Source organism: Pituophis catenifer, unplaced genomic scaffold (assembly GCF_029215685.1).
Source record: "Pituophis catenifer annectens isolate HBS135680 unplaced genomic scaffold, rPitCat1.0.hap2 SCAF_3, whole genome shotgun sequence".
NCBI lineage: Eukaryota > Metazoa > Chordata > Lepidosauria > Squamata > Colubridae > Pituophis > Pituophis catenifer.
The window spans coordinates 189453663-189475711 of NW_027256883.1; the positions used below are offsets into that span (position 1 = coordinate 189453663).

The 22049-nt window shown below is 37.1% G+C and overlaps 1 protein-coding gene and 1 long non-coding RNA gene across 3 annotated transcripts in view; one reads left to right on the forward strand and one right to left on the reverse strand.

The window, feature by feature from the left end:
* Positions 1–6211: 6211 nt before the first annotated feature.
* On the reverse strand, positions 6212–17981 carry LOC139314375 (uncharacterized). Its single transcript, XR_011600178.1, has 2 exons — positions 17904–17981; positions 6212–6702 (listed from the first exon to the last, which is right to left on the reverse strand). It is a non-coding gene; the product is annotated as an uncharacterized lncRNA (long non-coding RNA).
* A 467-nt stretch (positions 17982–18448) lies between these two features.
* The window catches only part of TOP1 (DNA topoisomerase I), a 62597-nt gene continuing 58996 nt past the window's right edge, over positions 18449–22049 (forward strand). For both annotated transcript variants that reach the window (XM_070941699.1, XM_070941700.1), the window contains exons 1-2: positions 18449–18590; positions 19446–19470. In XM_070941699.1, coding sequence (XP_070797800.1) covers positions 18558–18590; positions 19446–19470 — 58 coding nt within the window. In that variant the 5' untranslated portion in view covers positions 18449–18557. The remainder of the gene's footprint in view (positions 18591–19445; positions 19471–22049) is intronic.

Sequence of the window (22049 nt, forward strand, 5' to 3'; positions counted from 1 at the left end):
GGATTGAAAGGATTTGTCAATGACAAGACTGTTATCCAGGGGATGCCCGATTACCAAAAATAATGCAGTGTTTGAGGAGGCTCCATTCATGTCTCCTGCTTGTTGTCGAATAAGTCACAATAACTTGGGTTCTTATATTTAAAGAAAGCAAACTACATTCTTGTGGTGATGTTGAATTTAGTCAATAAAAATAAATAATAAGTTTGATATTTCCTACCAATTCAAAGCATGTTATTTCTTGTTCTCCATGTAAGAAAAGTCTTCACAGGAAATTTTTAGAATTTATCCTGAAGACTCTCTGTTTATTGCATTGATATTCCATTTTCTTTGATATTTATTCAAGCCAAAAATCATGGTTTTCTTTATCTTTATTCTGACAACAACCCTGCAATATAGATTAAACTACCATGGAATCAATCATCTAAAATAGTGGGTGGGCAGCTATTGTATCTATGTCTTCAGAGTCTTAATTTTACACTTTAACTTTTTTTTATCTACCCTGCCACGTATTTGCTACCCAATTAATTATGAATGGTCAGATGAGATTTATGCATGTGAACAATGCATGGTAAGTACTACTACATGAGAACAAGTCAAAGATCTGTCTTTGTACTCCTTCCTGAGATTAATAATATTTCAACAGTCTGATTCATTTATAGAGAAGCAGTGTAGCAAGAAGTCTTATATAGTCCAAGCAGGCAGTGTTAGCTACTTATCTCAAGGTTATAATTACATGGGATTATACTATATGCCAGTAATTAAATAATACCTCTTATATTCACTTAAAATCATAGAACCATGAAAAAGCTTGACCATAGAATTACCTTGTCCTCAAGTAGCTGGAATATTATACTCTGGATTGTATTGTGCCATCCTGAAGTTGATATAAAATGTAACCAGAAATTTATCCAAAGCAATCTAATCCCTTGGCTCCCAACAAATACTACATTTCAAACAAATTTTTACAATTTACATATTGTTTGTTTGTTTGTTTGTTTTATTAAATTTGTATACCGCCCTACTCCCGAAGGACTCAGGGCGGTGAACAGGCACAAGATAAAATACAGAAATACAAAAGTTAAGAACAATTTAAAACCAAATTAAATAATATTAGCCCATTATTATTATGTAATAATAATATATATTACATAAATTTACATATTTTGTACATATGTATTACAAGTGATTACACTGTACATGTGATTTGAGGTTTAAGCCTATCTAATATCCATGGAAGCCCAAACATTGCAATGAATAGATTCACAAATTACATTAATCCATTAATTGTGAACCAAGAAATGTCTTTTTTCATACAACACACTAAACCATAAAAAATGGTTTATAGGTTAAACAATGGCACACTAACTACAGACAATAGGTGTGAATCCAACTACGTGTCCATGATTATATATACATAATGTGTGTACATACACAATACACAATTTTCCCAGAGTAATTGTTTGTGACAAGCATGTAAGACTGAAAAGCTCGCATTCAAATTCCACATCAGCCACTCATTCATAAAGTAAGTTGGCATACACTCCCTGCTACCTGATTTGTAATATTCAGATTAGACAAATCTAATTTGCTGTTGGGATAGGTAGGTATGCTGAAAGAACATATAAACTGTGTTTAGATCTACTGATTAAAAGCTTTAACTGAACCAAACAAAACAACTACATTTGATGAGTAATAACCGAGTAGGCCAATCATTATTTCCATGAACAGGCAGCCAAAGAATCTCAAACAGGTCTCTATCGGATGGATCTGGAAAACACATTCAGAAGGAGAGTCTAATATTTTCATTTGAAAGAATTTTTAAATTCTTACACCCAAGAGATTTAGGCTGAAAATTATGTACAGTAGCTCATATATTAGCTACATCTGCATCAGGTTGTAATATTAATTGCTTTCACACAAACAAGCAGAGTCCTTATATAAAATTCATCTGTTGAAATCAAAACTCTTCCCATTTTAGGAGACAAACATTACAATGACTAGACAGACTATGCCAACAACTTGAAATAATAAATGGAATTAATCTATAATAGGATATGGTGGTTGTCTCCTGCTTAGATGGCTCAGGAAGGTTAGATACGTTTATAAAGGCATATCCATCATAGAATCTTGTGGGACGCAGTGGCTCAGTGGCTAAGACGCTGAGCTTGTTGATCGAAAGGTCGGCAGGTCAGCGGTTCGAATCCTTAGTGCCGCATAACGGGGTGAGCTCCTGTTACTTGTCCCAGCTTCTGCCAACCTAGCAGTTTGAAAGCATGTAAAAAATGCAAGTAGAAAAATAGGGACCACCTTTGGTGGGAAGATAACAGCATTCTGTGCGCCTTTGGTGTTTAGTCATGCCGGCCACATGACCACAGAGACGTCTTCGGACAGTGCTGGATCTTTGGCTTTGAAATGGAGATGAGCACCGCCCCCTAGAGTCGAGAACAACTAGCACATATGTGCGAGAGAAATCTTTTATCTTTTTTATCATACAATCATATGGTTGGAAGGAAACCTGGAGGTCTTCTAAGCCAAACCCCTGCCCAAATCCCAAATTCTATCATTCCAAACAAATGGCCATTTTTTTCTTGAAAACCTCCAGTGATAAGAATATCTGCAGCTTCAAGAGGCACACTGTTCCACTTTTTAATAACCCTCAGTCAGGAAATCTGGACCTCTCATTATAAAACTTCCACCTATTGTTTTTTGTCTTATCTTTGAATGCTATAGAACAGCGTTTCTCAACTGTGGCTAGTTTAAGATGTGTGGACTTCAATTTCCAGAATTCCCCAAGCTATAGAAACACTGTAGAAAATAAACCCAAATCCTCTGCCCCATGACATTCCTTCATGTATTGAAAGACTGCTACCATGTCTCCTCTCAACCTTATCTTCTTTAGAATAAACATCTTGAGATTCTTTAACAATAGGATTAAGCCTCCAAGCCTTCTACCATTTTGTCACTCTTCTCTGCTCTGTTTCGACTGCTTAGGAATTTCCCCCCCCCCCGTCAAATAGTTATTATAAAGATTACTGGTGATTAGACTATATGGACTTTTGATCTGGACAGAGTTCATCTGGTGATCTTACATTCAATTCTTCTAATACACTTTGAATCAGATTTTTTAATGGGAAGGCTAATACAGTAATATCCAGAAATAAAGAAATATGGACCAAGACCATTTTCAGGAAATTTGGAGACTTCTATGATCACTTTTATTTATTTTATTTTTATTTGATTTATATGCCGCCCTTCTCCGGAGACTCAGGGCGGCTTACAATGCGTTAAGCAATAGCCTTCATACTTTTGTATATTTATACAAAGTCAGCTTATTGCCCCCACAAACTGGGTCCTCATTTAACCTACCTTAGAAAGGATGGAAGGCTGAGTCAACCTTGAGCCTGGTAAGATTCGAACCTGCAGAAATTGCAGGCAGCTGTGTTAATTACAGGATGCATTAAACCACTGTACTACCAAGGCTCCTACTGTATGATAGTCTTTTAGGATCACCAGCTAATTCATCTCAACTCATTAGGAAAGTATCAAATTGGAGAAGGCAGGGTTAGAATACTGCATGTGGGTTTTTTTTTTCAAAACTGCAAAACTGGCGTTAGAGAACTCTCAATTATGCAGCATTGCTGATGATAAAAATGCTATCAGATCTATTTTTGCTGTGTCAGAAGTAAAGGTTTCTTAATTCAGGTTTAAAGACTTCACTTATGCCACAGAATTCTCCCCAAATCAATAAATATTTATAAACAGAATGCCATAGATAAGAATGAGGATGTTCTTTCAATACAGTTATGTAGGATAGATAGAAGACACTAAATATTCAGCATAATTGCAAAGATCTACTGCAGGACAGGGTGACCCAGATTCAAGGCTACATTCCACTGATGTGAACGGGATAACTGGACTATCTCTTGGCTCAAACTCATGAAGTTGTTGTTGATATGGGATTAAAAATTGAAGGAGAAAGTTATTGGAAAAAGATGAATCTAAATAGGAATTAAATGAATCTAAATAGGAATTAAATTAAATAAATGAGCCTTGGTAGTACAGTGGTCTAAAGCACCCTGTTATTAAGACCAGCTGCCTGCAATTACTGCAGGTTCGAATCTCGCCAGGCTCAAGGTTGACTCAGCCTTCCATCCTTTCTAAGGTAGGTGAAATGAGGACCCAGTTTGTGGCGGCAATAAGCTGACTTTGTATAAATATACAAAAGGATGAAGGCTATTGCTTAGCGCATTGTAAGCCGCCCTGAGTCTCGGGAGAAGGGCGGCATATAAATCAAATTAAAAAAAACAAATCTAATAAACAAATAAAATGTATCACGGAAGATTACTTTTCAGGATTACAGACACTCTATTCATTCAAATATTTTTATTCCCCGCTCTTTCAGTTGGTTAATTGGGGGGAGGGGGAGATTATTTCCAATCCTATAGATATTTCTGTCCTATAGATTTATACCTATGAAAATTATATTGATATTTCTCTCTCCTTATGCTTAGATTGTGCAATGTTGGCAAGCAATGGCCTGAGAATATTGTTTAAAATTAAGCTAATATTCATGTTATTTGTATCCACATGGTTCTTGAGTAATTTGAATCAGTCTAACTGTGGAAGAACAGTAAAAAAAAAACCTATCACAAAACATATCCATGATCATTGAACATGCGAATCAAGGTCAGTTTCTGTATGTTAGTGCACAGAGGCTATGCACATGTGCAAGGATGCAAAATGTGTGAGTCCAAATCAAAGCATGCAGATAGGGGTGAGCCATGGAATTTGATCCTGAATATATCCTTTCAAACGTTCATGATACAAGCCATTTGAAACCAATGTGCAACTGGAAAATTTGAATTAGCTATTTTTTTCTTCTTGCCAACATCATAGTAAATAAAACATAATTGTGCATGTATCTAATCTATTGATGTAATAGCATTAGCAATAGCATTTAGACTTATATACCGCTTCACAGTGCTTTACAGCCCTCTCTAAGCAGTTTAGAGTCAGTGTATTGCCTCAAACAATCTGGGTCCTCATTTTCCCGACTTTGGAAGGATGAGTCAGCCTTGAGCCTGGTGAGCTTTGAACTGCCAAATTGCAGGCAGCTGGCAGGCAGAAGTAGCCTGCTGTACTGCATTCTAACCACTGCACCATCACGGCTCCCTATTATGGAAGGCATGTTCTGGCTGGAAATAGTAAGCATCAGTGTTAGAAATGAAAAGATAAAAGTTTCCCTTTCACTGGTATCTAACTATATACGGTGCGGTGCTCATCTCCATTTCTTAACCAAGAAAGTCAGCATTGTCCATGGTCATATGGACAGCATGATGCATAGAACGGTTACCTTCCCACCAAAATGATACCTATTAATCTATTTGCTTTGCATGCTTTCAAAGTGCTAGGTGGGCAGGAGCTGAGGCAGGAACAGGAGCTCACTTCGTTGTGCAGCACTAGGGTTTCAAACCTGGGTTGTCTGTTTTCTAGCTGACAAGCTCAGTGTCCTTAACCACTGAGCCATCATTGCCCCTTAATTAGGGATTCTCTTCAGAGAAATGGCATGCTTTCCTCTGTGTCCTTTTTACAGTAATTCTTTTCGATAGTTCTTGTTGGTCATAATTACACATTTAATATATTGGCTCTATTGTTAATATTCAATTTCTACACTTTACTGGTAGATATGTGGGATTAAATAATGCTCATACTAATATATATCATACAGATTTTCAAAAATCCCATGATTCACTGAATGACTTAAAGCATGGGCAAACTATGCTTTAAGTCAAACTTAGTTGTCAAGGTATTGCTGAAATGTTTTGCCAAGCTGGCTAGGATTATTGGTTCAGCAAAAGTTGGAAGGCTATCGATTACTACCCTGGTTTAAAACAATACATTGTTGCCTATATTTGTATACATACAGCGTGGCTTACAACAGAGTTTATATATATATATATATATATATATATATATATATATATATATATATATATATATATATATATATATATATAATCTCACTGCAGATCTATACCTGGTGAAACAAAATATTTTCTCATGCAGTCACGCGACTTGCAGAGAACATAGAGTACACTGTGATAACTGAATTCTGTGACGAGAAACATTTAGATATGGGTCCAAGAGTAATGTAGTTTAATATTTTAAAAATGGTTACCTGTAAAAAAAAAAACTTGAACAAAATCAAACAGAACTGCTACCATCAACTTTAATAATCAGCAGAAGCCTACATTCGTCATTAAATACAAACATAAAATAGTATAAGGGCCTCCTGCCTTCTGTATCTATCAAGTCAGAATTGCTGAAAGCCAGCATTGATGTTCCAGGAATGCAGCAAATATAGGCCAGGATTGAAAAACCTGTAAGGAGGCAGACTAGAGGCATTCTGCTGACATACTGCACTCTTTGCTGTCCGTCCGCATACTGTTTATTTAAAAAAGTAATGAGAAAGGCTGTTGGTATAAGATGTGAGTTGCTGCAAAATTTTCCAAGGCTATCTCATAAACAGATAAGGAGCTCACTGGGAACAAGCAAGGTTAACTCAAGATTTGTTATCAAATAGATTAAACTTGCAGTTGAAAACATAGTAATGGAGTAACAGGAGGGCAGAAAGCAAGTTTGCAAGAAAATGCAGGCTGCAAGGAACACCTAGCATTGTGTTCTGTTTCCAATCCCCAGCATCTAAAATGACAAAAAGAGAGAATGTGGATTACCAAAATTAGGCAAAAAGATAACCATTGAACAGAAAATTTGCCAGACATATGAATACATATAAAAACAAATATGTATAAAGCCACTGTACCAGAAACAGCACTCAGCTGTAGTGTCTGCATTACTGCTGATCTGAGGGTAATTACTAAATAGACTGAGTAGGGCTTCTTTTACTCTTTTAATGATTCCTTTATCTTTAAATTGGACTGGACAGTCTATCATATAAAGATGGTCTTTTGTAACATAGCAATCCAATGAGACCATGACACCATGCCTCTTGAAACAAAACACAAAAAAATAGTTTTGTAACACCTTAAAGCTAATAATGTCCATTTTTATTGTATAGACTTTTCAGGACTATAAAAATTATTGGTCTGTTTATGGAATTTATAAACCGCTCATTTCACGGCGTGCAGCAACTGTGAACTTACCCTGCTCTTACAACAAAACATATGGAAATAAAAACAATTATAAAATATAAAAACAGATTAAAATTACAGATTAAAACAGATTAATAAAAACCATGGGTTTCAAGCAGAGAGATGGTGGTGGCAACTTCTTTGTAACTATACTAGCTATTTCCAGCCAATAACTTCTCCCTCAAGGCCCCATGCTAACCGGCATAGCTAGGTTTCAAGGCATCTCCTGAAGGCCAGAATAGTGGGGGACAGATCACACTTAATGCAGCAAAATATGGCAAAGGACTCTGTGTGTGCGTGTGCATGTGGAAGAGAGAGAGAGGGAGGGAGGGAGGGAGGTAAGGAGGAAAAGAGAGAGAGAGAGAGAGAGAGAGAGAGAGAGGGAGGGAGGGAGGGAGGGAGAGGGAGAGAGAGAGAGGAAGAGAAGGCTCTTCTGGATCCTGCCAACTAAAATTCCTTGGGATCTGCAGTAGCCTTTTTCTGCCAATATGAATATATTTCACTTGATGAATTTATTATAATCTATCCTCAGCCCCCTACTTGCTGTCTGGCATCCAGAGAGGAAGAATGGCATTCTTGAGCAATACTTTCAATGCTATGCACATCAACAACTGCATCCATCTTGTCTAGCATTCTGTTTGAGAATTACTTGTTTTGTTGTTGGGCTATCAAGTCCTGGTGATTGCAGTAACAACGGCGTGCAAGGTTCTTGCCATTTGATATGTCCTCCTAGGGAAGAGCTGTACAGATTCTAGGCTGGCATGTCATATGGCTTTGGACTGATATATTAAGTGTAGCTAATATGGTGATCTCCACTCATATATTTAATGGTTTTTCCATTGTGATAAAAATTACAACTTGTAATAACAACTTTTGGAAGTTTGGGGATTGTATTCAAGTTTTATGGGAAACAGATATGCCCCAGGTGCTTTGGGTTGTAGATTTCTGTTCTAGACAGTTTCTACAGCAGACTTTTGTCCCATGGAAAAAATTCTACTTTATATTTATATTTACTTTATGCTCTTCTACAACAGAGTGCAAGCCACTCAAAAGATTTTAAATCAAGAGCAGTACCAACATGCTTTTAAATAAAGGTGGTTTTTTAATTGCAGTAAAAAAATGCTGCCAGATGGCATTATACAATGAACAAATGGCTGCACACACCATATAACAATGAGAGGAAGAGAGGGAGAGGGAGAGGGAGGGAAAGGGAGGGAGAGAGAGAGAGAGAGAGGGTAGCTGTATCATAATAAATTTTGTTTATCTGAGTGCAGCTTTCTCATTATCTTAACATTATCTATATTTTTCCCATATTATATTTGGACCAATAATACCTCTTCAAGAAGGAGGAGTATCAGCCAGCTCTGAGGAGCCCAGATGTCTGAAGAAGTACAAAAATAAACTTCTAGAGAAAAAAAGCAACTCATGTCTGTGAATACATTATGCTGTTCTGTATTTTGGTTATACAGTATAAAATGTTGTGCCTGTTCTGCAAAAGATTTTTAAAATGCAGCCTTCTTCTTGACCAAGTAATGGGCCTGTCTACATTAGTGCAGGCAGAGCCTTTAGAACTATACATCCACATTGGAAATCTATATTGTTGCAGTTGATTGTAAATTAGATTGCATTGCTAACTTGAATTAGGAAGAGCACTGGATAGCAAAACCTGACCCAATTCAAACAGAGTAAATCACAATTTGGTTTATTTGGTTTTCATTTAATAAACTGTATTTTTTTATTGAGGTTGTGTGGTGTGTGTGTGTGTGTGTGTGTGTGTGTGTGGTTTTATTTTGATGTTGTAAATTGCCCAGTCTCCTTACAGTGAGATGGGTGGCAAACAAATTTAATGAATGAATGAATGAATGAATGAATGAATGAATGAATGAATAAATGTTGGTGTGTTCTATGAACCCAGTCAACTGTGATTTTTTTAAATAAATCATGATTAAATAAATCACTGCTGGGTTTATACTTAATCAGGATCTGTTGAATAAAACATAATTCATTTAGTTTGTACAATGTGCCGAGTTAAAAAAAACAAGCAAACCTTGATGTAGCTTGCCAGTTACCATACCTACTTGTTCTCCGTCTAATATCAATCCTTACAATTGCCTAAAAAAAGCAGATGTGCGCAAACAGTAGCAGCTGTAATGGCCAAAGGCATATAGAGGAGTAACCTAAGCAATAAGTCACCTAATGAATAATGCGGCATCCAACACCACCAGGTTAGTCATAATATCTCCAAAAAGTAGATTGGAAATAGTAACAGACATTTCAGACTGCAGTGTTGTTATGCAGGGGTGTCAAACTGGCGGCCTGCAGGCCAGCTGTGTTACGCGCAGGCCATGCTCACCCAAGCTCCGCGAAGGGAAAGAAGTTACAAAATGGAGCAAATGTGACACCTGTGTTATAGAGAATAAACAGCATTCCACTCAGAACCTCACTTCGGATATGTGTTTGTGAGTGTGTGTGTGTGTGTGTGTGTGTGTGTATGTAGGATTGTACTACTAGTGAATTTCAGTGCTAAGTCAAAATACTAGTCTCCTGAAGTTCAAAGTTCAGATCTTTATGATCCACTGGCACTTGATTTTGAAATTACTATGGTATTAATCCCATGAATGTACATTGTCATATTCTATGAAGGTCATGTCTTACATGATTAAAACATCACCATCCACATATGTAATGCTCTCCACATGGGGCTCCCCTTGAGGAGCACCCGAGGCTCCAGCTGGTCCAGAATGCGGCCGCGCGGGTGGTTATGGGGGCAACTCGGCGCTCCCATGTAACACCTCTCCTGCATGAGCTGCACTGGCTCCCGGTGGTCTTCCGGGTACGCTTCAAGGTATTGGTTACCACCTTTAGAGCGCTCCATGGCTTAGGACCCGGGTATTTACGAGACCGCCTTCTGCCACTGATAGCCTCTCACCGACCAGTACGCTCCCACAGAGAGGGGCTCCTCAGGGTGCTGTCGGTCAATGTCGACTGGCGACACCCAGGGGGAGAGCCTTCTCTGTGGGGGTACGTACCCTCTGGAATGAGCTGCCCCCGGAGATACCGTGGATCCCAGATCTTCGCACCTTTCGCAGTTCCCTAAAGACATTTTTATTCCAGCAAGCCAGGCTGGCCTAACTCTTTTAAATTGTTTTAATTTTTAAATTGTTTAATTATGGGTCTTAATACAGGGGTGTTTTTAATTGTGGGCCAAATTAATTTAATTGGATTTTAATACTGTTTTTAAATTTTGTATTTCTTGTGTTTTATCTGTTGGCTGTTCACCGCCCCGAGTCCTTCGGGAGAAGGGCGGTATATAAATATAAACAATAAAATCAATAAAATAAATAGATGCAGAAGAAGCATCACTAAGTTTGATTTGTATTTCAGGGGGAGGAAATACGATTTAAAAAAACCCAGAATAATTGAAGGGTTATGTGACCAAGTTAGTTGGCAGTTAATTGGCCACTGGGATGCAGGGATTTAAATAATAATAATAAAAGGATGGAGAAGAGAGTAAAACAGAAAACATGGCTTATTAGCTGAATTACTCAACAAGAGCACGACATGCTACAGCAGTATGTTGCACTTCCTACTGAAGATATTTGCTCTTGACTATAATTTGCCCTGACAGGCTTGTTTGGCTATTATGCCATCCAGGATGTTATTAGCTTCCCTGCCCTGGATTTTTTATTTTTAATTAGATTTGTGAGCCATCACAGGAGGATATTTGTTTTGCTGTCTTTGTCAGGAGAAAGGTCTCAATAGTCTTCAGTTGATGGCCTGATGAGATCGACTAGAGAGAGGGAATGATAAAGAAAGAACTGACAAGAAAATATATTCTGGCCAGAACCATCACACTCTACCACTCACAGTCTGGTTTTCCCACTGGAGAAAGTATGATTGGAGAATTGTTTCACCTAAAGTCCCTGTGTTATTTAAAACCCTGTGTGATTGAAGTTCTAATTTGGCAGGGTACCTACAAATAAAACAGGATCTCTTCTTCTGGAGACATTCTTCCACAGTGGGAGGACAAGAATGGCATGTCAGGCTGTAAGGAAGGAGGCAGGGCTACTGAATGCACAGAGCTCCGTTTTCCTTTATGTAGTATAATGCAAACATAGTCATAATCATTTGATGGAAACACATCTGAAATGAACTTCCTAGATGTTGATTAACTATTCTGTCCTTACGGACAAAGACATGGTCAGATGGCATTATGCATGTGAGAAAGCCTCACACAACACCATGAATGCCATTGCTCCTTCCTATTTATGCTCTGTCAAGTAAGCAACATTAGAAATGCAGAGGAACAGCAGATATCTGCTGCTCCAATTAACTTTTTCCCCATTATGTTGGCATAATGGACGGGAGGAAAAGGATATCCAGGTCGGGAGCTGGGACACCTCTATTTGAATATACAATAAATGTATTAATAATAGTGATAACAGCAATATAGCAAGCTCTACCGCAATATCATAGCACCAGTAACGAGCTAGCAATCTTTAAAAATGTTAACAAATAGTAAAAATATTGTTAGCAATACTGTGGTACCATTTGAAATGTTGTATTTCTTGGCTGAAAATAATCTCAAGCCTTTTCCTGAAATTGATTTACCTGTCTCTACAAACACCCACCCCCACACATGTATAAGCAGACAGACAGATACAAAATTCTGTCTCTATACAAAAGAAATGAGGAAATGTCAAATGCTGGATCATAAAGGGATCCCATGGTCGCTGATTCATACTGATACTAGAGAGGCTTCATGATCATTTAACAGCAAAGTCAGCCTTTTTAAAATCAATAATTACTTTATTGTGATGAGTCTGCATGGTTAATGTAGTAATGGTCTCACACTGACAAGCAACTTGTGCTTTTACTGCGCTAGATACTGTTGCACTAAATACTATGCAGTAGAACAGCTCTTGCATGAAATCAGAGAAATGAAGTGAAACAACCCAGCTCAGATTAGATATCACATTTTGGAGAAACAGTCCTGAAAATAACACAATGGGAAGCTAACAGTTTGAAATATAGATATTGCTATTATTTATACTATGCTGTAACAGTGCCTGGGGCAGTATACAAAGGGAAATCTATCACACTAAGTGTTTATTATATGAAACTATCAAAGAGCAAATGAATGAATTTTGAAATGACTGTCACTGAGACTTTACTTTAGATAGGAATTTTAAGATACGTTTATATAAATGCATATTTAATTTATTTATTTATTTTATTAAATTTCTATACCGCCCTTCTCCCGAAGGACTCAGGGCGGTGAACAGCCACAAGATAAAACACATAAATACAAAAATTTAAAATAGATTAAAAATGAATTAAATAATTTGGCTGAATTTAAAATATGCCATAATTTAAAAACAAATTAAAATTTACATTTAAAAAGAGGAGAAGATATAAATGAGAAATATGTAGGGGTGCTTATACAATGCATTAAACCATGATTAACCAATCATATTGGTGTATTACCACAACATATGAAGGCAAAACAAAATACTAATTTATAATATACTGTATTATATGTCACAGGCTCTCATGCTATTATATAATGTATATTTTTACATTTACTAGTTACTATGGTTTATTTGCTTAATAGAAAGGGCTGTTAAGAGTACAGTCTTTTGCCCAGTTCTCTGGGAATTAACTCAATAAAATCAATAGTTTCATCAATAAATAATTGCATTAATTATAATCTTTGGTTTTCCTTCAGCTGTTTAGTTACACAATATTATTTTACAGACCATCCCTTTGTATATATTGGTATGTTATAAAGTCACATCTTGAGATGTTTCTTGTCTTTTTAATAATCCTACTGCACAAAGACAAGAACAACTTGAGTTTCTCGTAGCCCACTAACTCCATGGTGTCATGTTTACATAGCACCTTCTCTTTGCTAAAGAGAAAAATGTTGCTTACTCCATAAATTAATGATGGAGCAAACAAAGTCCTTACTCTGCATATACTGCTACTTGATGGGTTTAGAGAAATTTGCACAGAACATCTACAAGTAAGCTTAGAGTTTGGTGGTAATTGTAACCATGTTAGCTAAAATATATAAAAATTGACCTGTATTGTTATTACTATTAAAAGGGAATTGTGCTTATAAGTGTGTACTTTCTATATCTAAACATTATGTGAAAGCTTCAATTGATCAAGCCTATAACAAGTGGCAGAGGTCATGTCTATGTATCCATCTAATATCATATAGAAAATAGTGACTTGGATTCAAAGAGGAATGAATGATAAAAAGAATGAAATAAATAAGTACTGTATTTTTCAAAGTATAAGACGCACCGGAGTATAAGACGCACCTACCTTTTTTGGTGAGGAAAAGAAGAAAAAGAAATCTCCCTCTGCCTCTGAGCAATTTTGCCTCCTTGCAGCAAACAGCAAACAGCCTGCTTTACTTTCATTTTCGTTTTCAGCATAGCTTGATTAACACAAGGGAAAAAAATATCTGCCCCAGCAATTTACCTCTTTACAGCAAGCAGCAGAGCCCTGAGCAAAACAGCTGAGAGCAAATCAGCTGAGAGTCGGAGGCCGATCTAATCAACTTGTGCTAATTAGGCTGTGCTGAAGCTGAAAGGCACTGTTTTTTCTTGCTGTTTGCTTGCAAGGAGGTAACTGCTGCGAGGCAGAGGCCAAAGGGTGGGGGCCAGTGGGTGGGCGGGGCTACATTCAGTGTATAAGACACACCTAAATTTTCACCCCCTTTTACGGTAAGTAAAATAAATATGCTGTATGTCTCTGAAACTAAGAGACAGGGCAAAGACATTTTTAATTTGAATGAAGGTGGTTTTGTCCTTTGGAAATGGTAAAATACAAATGAAGGTATAAGATTCTAATCAATAAGATTAGAAATCCATAGGTTCTGATGGTCACATTACACTCCGGTGAATGTTTGTATCAGGGTTCCAAGTAACATCCTAGTAAGAACCAGAATCAGAAATATATATTTGGAAATATGTGCATTAGATAAATGGGCAGAAGTTTCTTGATTTGGTCTATCTAATGGAGTTAAGATTAGAACTACAAGTTAACATTTGGAAGTGGATCAGCCAGAGGCCTCTCTGGTTCACTGAATCTAAGGAGAAAAAAAAAAGTAGAGCACAAACAAACTTAGAAGTTTCTTTTTATTACAGCCAATCTCAATAAAATTAGTTTTAGCCATCCTGTTGGTTGATCTGAGCTATCTAGTAGGCTGTCACAAGATGAGAATGTATGGGAAAAAATACAGCCCATTTTTGGAGATGGAAGAATGAGTAAGAATAGCGACTGATCCTTATTTGTTCAGGAGCAAGTCTCTTTGAAATCTGTAATTTAAGCATAAATTTATTCATACATATGTCTGGCAAAGGACTTTAAAAGTATGATTTGACTGGAAAGAATTATGCAAAAAGAATTAGCAAATGATACAAGAATTCAAGAGACCTTGAATGTGGATTAGTGGAAGTAAAGTAGGGGATTTAGAACCTGCTTGGAACAGAATAAAAAGAATTGTTACACATTGCCACAGAAAGCTATGATGTTATGTTATGCTTGTATAAGAAGCTTAGGGAAGGCTACTTGATGAAATGATGAACTGTGAGTTGAGCTGGAAAGGTGCAAAACAAGGAGTTTGAAATGGAATAAAGAGTTTTGTAATCAAAAACTAAGGGCCAAGTGCCAGGAACGATCTAAAAGCAGTTTGTTTGCAAAGGAGCAGAAGAAAACAGCTCAGAATTTAAATTCAGGGATATGCATATAAACACCATTAGATTCTTCACTTAATAGTATCACTTTATTTTTCTATAGCTCCTTGATTCTGTAATAAAAGTATCATCTCTAAGTCAACTCCAGACTTTGGGCGAGTGCCAAACTCCAGGAAAGGAACATAGCAAGAGACCACTATCTAACAGTGCAGGCACACACAAAAAGTATTGGTACAAAAGATAAAGGAATAAAGGCAGAGATAGCTACAAAGAATCTTATCAAAGAAAACCGGGAACAATGATATTTGAAGACATAAACACACACATACTTTTGATGTTGTATTGTTGGAGAATGTTTTTTAGACTATAATATTAATTTTTGAATGTACTTTTTGAATTTTTAAAAAAATGTTTTTATGTTTATTTTGTACACTGCCAAATTTACACTATTGCACTTGAGATGGGCAGCCAACTGCATGATTTCATGAGAAGTATAGATATGAAATAAATTAACTCAAGAATTGTCTTTGAAGGGAAAATAAAATGAATAATCACATTAATACATAAAGGAGAGTTATAGCAAGTAAATGAATGTCTGTACCTTAGTAGAATGTTTTCCATGTTAAAGATGGAAAAATGGATAGACCAATTTTAATCAGTGCTGGGGGAAGAGTAATGACTTGTAAGGAATTAGAATTTGTCAAAGGAAACTAAAATGTTAGGTAAGTATTGTGTATCAGAAACGTTGAATGCAGCAGGAATGGGGTATCAAGGAAAGAGAGGGTGGTTGAGAAACTTTCAATAAAGCAAATGCAGTTAAGTATAAAGGCATGTGACTTTATATAAAAAAATCTTGAGATATTTTGATCATAGAATGAATGAAGATTAAAACACAAATATATGCAGAAAAATTAATTGGTTTAGAAGATGATGAAGAATTAGAAATTGTTAAATGGAGTTCATGAGATTCTCCAAACAAGAGGTGAGAAAGATATTGTAAGCAATCAGTGTACCAATATGGTAGAAATAACTGCAAATGTGGAAAGGGATAAAAAATGTATTGAATGAAGTTACTATAAACTAATTTTAGCTGATTCTTTTTCTCATCTTCATGCATTTCTTTGGCTTACTAGTTCTTATTCCATTTGTTGCTCTGTATATATTACATATATATTACATATTTATTTGAAGACTGAGCATCAATATGAGCAATATGGGATATTCTCTTCAATTAGATCTGTTTTCCTGGTTGTAGAACTAAGAGTATTTTCTTTGCATAGAAGACATCACTTTCTTTGGCTTTGCAATGTAAATCAGCTGCTAGACAGCTTGGATAACCTCAGCTATTATTCTGTGCTTGGTAAATTTAATTTTAAAACAATTATCTTACTTCATAGAATCCTGTCATTCCATACCTGGCATAGAAATAACGGCAAATATAATTACTTTGAAACCACTAGATTACTTCTTACCATAACAAAACAACAACAACCAGGTGATCTAAGAAAGCCATTACATCTTTCCTTTTTGTGGTATTATGTACACATAAGTATTTGAACACTTAGTGTAAATGCACAGTAGCAATGAAGCATGCCATCTTCCCTAGCATTACATTAACATTTAGTAGAGCAATAGAACTTTGAGAGCTATTTTACTGTAAGTGGCTAACTGCACCAAACTAGAAACCAGGAGACTGAATTCTAGTTCTACCTTAGCTGGGTGATTTTTCAGCCGCTCACTCATTCTCAGTTTTAAGAAGAAGACCGTAGCAAACCACCTCTGAAAATATTGCAAGCAGTCCAGACAGTCACCAGAAGTCAACTCAAAGGGTAAGGTGTGTTTGCGGGTTTAGAATTTGAAGCAACTTTTGATATCAATACCAAGATTGGAAAGTTGGGATACATTAAATGGCAACTTCCTTGACAAATTATCCTCATATTGGCAGCAAAGGAAAAATATCTCACTATGTTCTGAGACAGCTTGTTAAGTCATATAATTCTTAAGGTTAGGAAATGTCTTCTAATTTAATATGTTTTTCCCCCTTCTATTATGTCTTCTTATGACTAAAAATATTCAGCTTTTTTCTATTTTCATCAAAGAACCTGCTTTCTTGAATGTGTTCTTCTGCATATCAGACTCTCAATTGGTTAACATTCTTGTTAAAACTTGGCACCCAGGACTGTCTAGAATGAGGAAATGTTTTGTCAAAATATACATAAGATTGTACCTCACTTGCTATTATATGCATACAGGTAGTCCTCGACCTACGACCACAATTGAGGCCAAATTTTCTGTTGTTAAGTGAAACGTTTGTTAAATGAGTTTTGCCCCATTTTATGACATTTCTTGCCACAGTTAAGTGAATCACTGCAGTGGATAAGTTAATAACATTGTTAAGTGAATCTGACTTAGCTTGTCAGGTCACATGACCTCAGGACATTGCAACGGTCAGAAGTATGAACCAGTTGCCAAACATTTGAATTCTGATCACATGATCATGGAGCTGCTGCAAAGGTTAAAAGTTTGAAAATGGTCATGTCACTTTTTTCAGTGCCATGATTAACTTTGAACGTCACTAAATGAACTGCAGTAAGTCAAGGACTACCTGTACTTATTAGCCATATTTGATCATAATTGGACTTTTCTACTGACAATCATTCTTAACGTTTAAAATAATAATGCAATCTGGACAGTTAAATATTTTTAATATTTTTGTTCTTATTCCTTTAAATATTTTTTATCAGTCTGAATCAACTCTCCACCAGCAGCATGTCTGAAAACAACACATTTCCAGCACTGATAACATTTGTTCAGAAAGAAATTCTAGTGCATGAACCTTTGCACATTTATTTAAGAGAGTTCATAAAGCTAGGTGACATTCAGATAATCAAATCCAGTTTAAATTTAGCCAGACTCCAAACCCGACTTTATATATTAATAATGTTCATATATCCAGACTTTATTTTTGTAACTGTGACAGGAACAAACAAGAAATAACCACCGAAATAACAAGATAGTCCTTCTACGTCATCTCCATACCTACCTCGAGATCCCTAACAGTAAACCTCGCACGTTGAAAACTTGGCTTTTCTATCAGTGCGTCTCCAAAAAGAAAAACACGCATGCGTAGGGTACTCGTGCTAGAGCTCGTATAAATGTGCCGCAAGAAAATATCTCCCTCAGATAGCAATAAAGAGGGAGGGGCTTGTAATTTTTCATTCCAAAACCTCCCCTTATTGCTTATTGGCGGCGAGTGAAGGGGCGTGACCGGATATGTAAATAATAACCCGGCTTTTGCAGACGGAAGCAAGGGAAGGAGGGAAATGTAACCGGCATTTTTCGTAAATGGCGGAGAAGGAAGAGGCGCGGCTACGTAGGAAGGGGCGGGCTAACCAAGAGCTGGCGGGCGTGGCCTACATGCAAATCTAAGCACAGATATTACTGATTGAAGGAGAGGCAGATGATAGGCTGGGTTATGGAAAGGAGGGCGTTCTTACGTCGGATCTGTGGTCTAGCCTCCGAAGCTTCATTTAGCTCCGCCCCACCGTTTAAAAGTCGCGGCGCCTGCGCAGTGGATGGAAATGAGGACTTAGTCTGTTACACAACTGACTGGGCTGTTTAGGGAGCTGTGGTTTCCCTTTGGCCTCACGTCCTTACCTCTCCCCGGGTTTTTTTTGCTTACGACCGTGGTATAGGCATGAGTGGGGATCAGCTGCATAACGACTCCCAGGTAAGGGGGAGCTCTCGTTTTTCTAGTAGTTAATGGGGGGGGGGAGAAAGAAAAGGCTGTGGACATTGAGGCCTTTCCCCTCTCCCGTTTGAGGGGAAAAAGTGGAGGATGGTGGAGAAGAAGAAAGGTTTATGCCCATAATTTAAGCCGTTCTCAGAAAGACGATATTTTAATATTAATATTTTCAGGCCGGGTACAATCTTGCTAGGTACTGGGGGGGGGTGCTAATCCCAGGTTTTCTACAGAGGTTTCTTTTTGTGAAGGGGGGAAAAAGTCACGTTTCCTTGGCTCTGTCCATGGGCCCTTAATCATAGTCCCAGCCTTTTGGCCTTTTTTCTGCCCCCTCCGTCCTTCTCTCCGGGGTTCCCTTTAAATTGCGTATTATTCCAATAAGCCCTGATTAAACTGGCCTCCATTCCCTAAAAGGGGGGGGAAGGGTCCTTAAGGTGGCCAGTTCTCTGTCTTCGGCGATTACTTCCCTCCGCTTGCCGGACATCGGGTGGGGGGGACTCATAAAAGAGGGTTGGGGTGGGGGGAAGGTAGGGAGGTTGAGGAAACCTGGGAATTGAGAGCTACGCACGAGGAGGAAGGCAATTAAAACTGGAGGGCAAAACTTCGGTGGGGGTGGGGGAAGGGAGGTGGTGGTAAAAATCGCAATTCGGTCTCTCTCCCCCCCCTTTTTGGGGGGGGGTCGTGTTATTGATGTACTTAGTCCTTAGGAATGATTTCTTCCCCTTACCCAGGCTAGCTTGTTTTAAAATGCACGTAGTTTTTTTGTGTGTGTGAAACCATTCCTTGGTCTTGGGATGCCTTTTAAAACGTATTTTTCCCGTTTTTTTTCCTTTTCAATAATAGATTGATCCAGGTTTCCGAGCGAATGGTGAGTGCCTTTTCCCTAACCTTGTAAAAGTGGGGGAGTGGGATCGGGTTTTGTTTTTTTTTCCTGCCCCCGCTTTCTCTTTTTCTCCCTTCTCATTGCTAAGGATAGTAAAGGACAGACATGGCGTCCCAGAGACTAAGTCCCGTCTCCTCGCTAACCGGCCCCATTGTTCCTATCGAGGTTCCTAATTCTCCGAAATCTTAAGACCCTCGGCCTTTCTGACATATTTTCTCCGTAGTGAGGACAATTGAGACCCCGGATCAGGCTTCCTTTGTTTTTTAAAAATCTCTCCCGGGCCTCTATTCGCCCCGGAAAGTCGCCTTGTCGACGGTCGGGACTTAGTCTCTGCGCCATTTTCTTTTTCTCTCTCTTCCCTGTGTGTGTCTTTCTCCTTCTCCTCCTCCCTCGAGCTGCCTAGAAGGAGCCTTCCGCAGTAAAAACAGACGATATAATCAATAACCATGTTTAAGATACTCTTTCTGAAAAGGGGGAAACATCGCTTGGTTTTGGTTTTCATTTTTAAAAGCCTGACTTTGTGGCTGGGTTGTCTTTTTTTATTCATATCTCTTTCCCAGTTCCTTCTCCCCCAGGTCTGTTTCTTTCAGTCCATTCCGGTCCCTTCCCTTCCCCCTATAACAAAAGGTGGTTGCAACATGTTGCTCTTGAACAGATTCTCTTATCTTTTTGAGTAAGGAACCTATTTAAGATCTAAATGCAGAAACTGATTGGGTGGGGTTTCTGTGTTAATATCATATCCCCGAAATAAAATGCCATAAAACTCCGTGGGTGGTTTCAGAATAGTATCCCACATCACTTTGGTAAAGTTTAATAGTTGATAGAGGATATTCTTTTGTCTTCAGTTTGAGGAATAATAAATATATTGTGTATTTTTTTAAAAAAAAATCTGTATATGGTATGTGAATGGGTGGAGGAAGTCTTTATTATCTTATGAAGGCTTTGTCAATTTGGATAGCAAGCTTTTCCAGCCTCTTTGAAAGAAGAAAATGAGAGACAAAGTTGGAATGACATATCTGTCAAAAATGCCAAGGTGGTTTGCTCCACCTTTTAAAAAGGTGATTTCTCCTTAGGAATGCAGCTCTCAGATACTGTATGGTACTGGGTATTTTGCTTTCATAAAACATTGCCATATTCTAGGTAACATACTTAAACATTGGTTACTAGTGGACTCTCACCTACATTTCTGCTGTTGTGCAAGACATTATTTCTGATAGATACAAGAACAATATATTAAGGTATGCAGATATGGTTTCTTTCTTTATATAGATGTATTTAATCAGAGAGATTTAAAATTTTAAAAGAATAACTGATACCAAAATGAAGTTCATAGAACTGCTTGAATTTAAGCATGAAGGAATTGTTAAAGGGAAGATAATCCCGCACATGAATTACATATGAATACATATGTTTAAAATTTGACTTGAAAGTATTTCCAGTGCTCTGGCTACCCTTTTTTTAATGAAATAATTCAATTGAAACTATGTTGAGTCTTTCAGTTTCTGGTTTAATTTAAAATGTATATTGGGGGATCTAACTCATGTATTTTGTTCAGGCACATAATTGTCATACTAGCTCTTTTATCTCAACATAGAATTGACACCTAATCATTTGTATCTTGTTCTTGGAGGTGTTTCTGGTTTATTTCTATTGGCTATTTCAAGCAGAAGGGGTACACATATGCTATTTTTCTTCCTATTATAGACCCAATCTTTCCCCTCAACTGTTTTATCATTGTAATTAATAGAGCCACAGGTTTCAATATTGTTCAAGTAATAAAAGTGACAATAGTCATGTTCTCTGTGACCTTGCTGCTAAAACAAAATTTACTTTCATGTTCTTTTCTATTAATCTATAGTATACACTGTATGTGTGCTATATTATATATTGCTCCTGATTTCTCTGTCTATAATTGCCTACTGCTGTTAGTGTTTTCACTATCCAATTTAATGTGCCCTGGTGTTTTACCTAAAAGTTACTTTTACCTACGTATTTGACTTATGTGTGCCAAGATATTACATATTTTTTATTTTACTAATTATAAACTGATTTGCTACAGTTTTATGCTGACAAAAACCTACTAATGAGTAGTTTTAAATTAGTTTAATTTTCATCATTCTAGCATGTTTATGGAGTTTTCCATTTCCATTTCTCTATTCTCTCTGAAGTTTCTTCAGTTCTAAAATTGCAAAATGTTTTTAAAACTCAAAATTGGCAAGCTATTGTCTCCTTAGTTACATTTATTGAAAAATAGCTACTGATTAAAACAGTGTTCCCTATTTTTCAACATATATTAGCTATTCATATGCAATTACAGTATCTGTATTTATGTGATGAATGCTCAATTGATATAGTGTAATGTGCCACCTTATATACATAGTTTCAGATTTTATAAGCTAAGGAGAAGTATAGCTGGAATTTTTTTGTTGTTCATAGGAGATATCCAGAGAATCGGACTGGTATTTGCAGTGTTCTCTGCAAATAAAATTAAATTCTTATTTATAGTGGCTTCAGAAACAAAGTAATTTTAAAGGTTCTGACTGATATAAACTGACTATCAATAT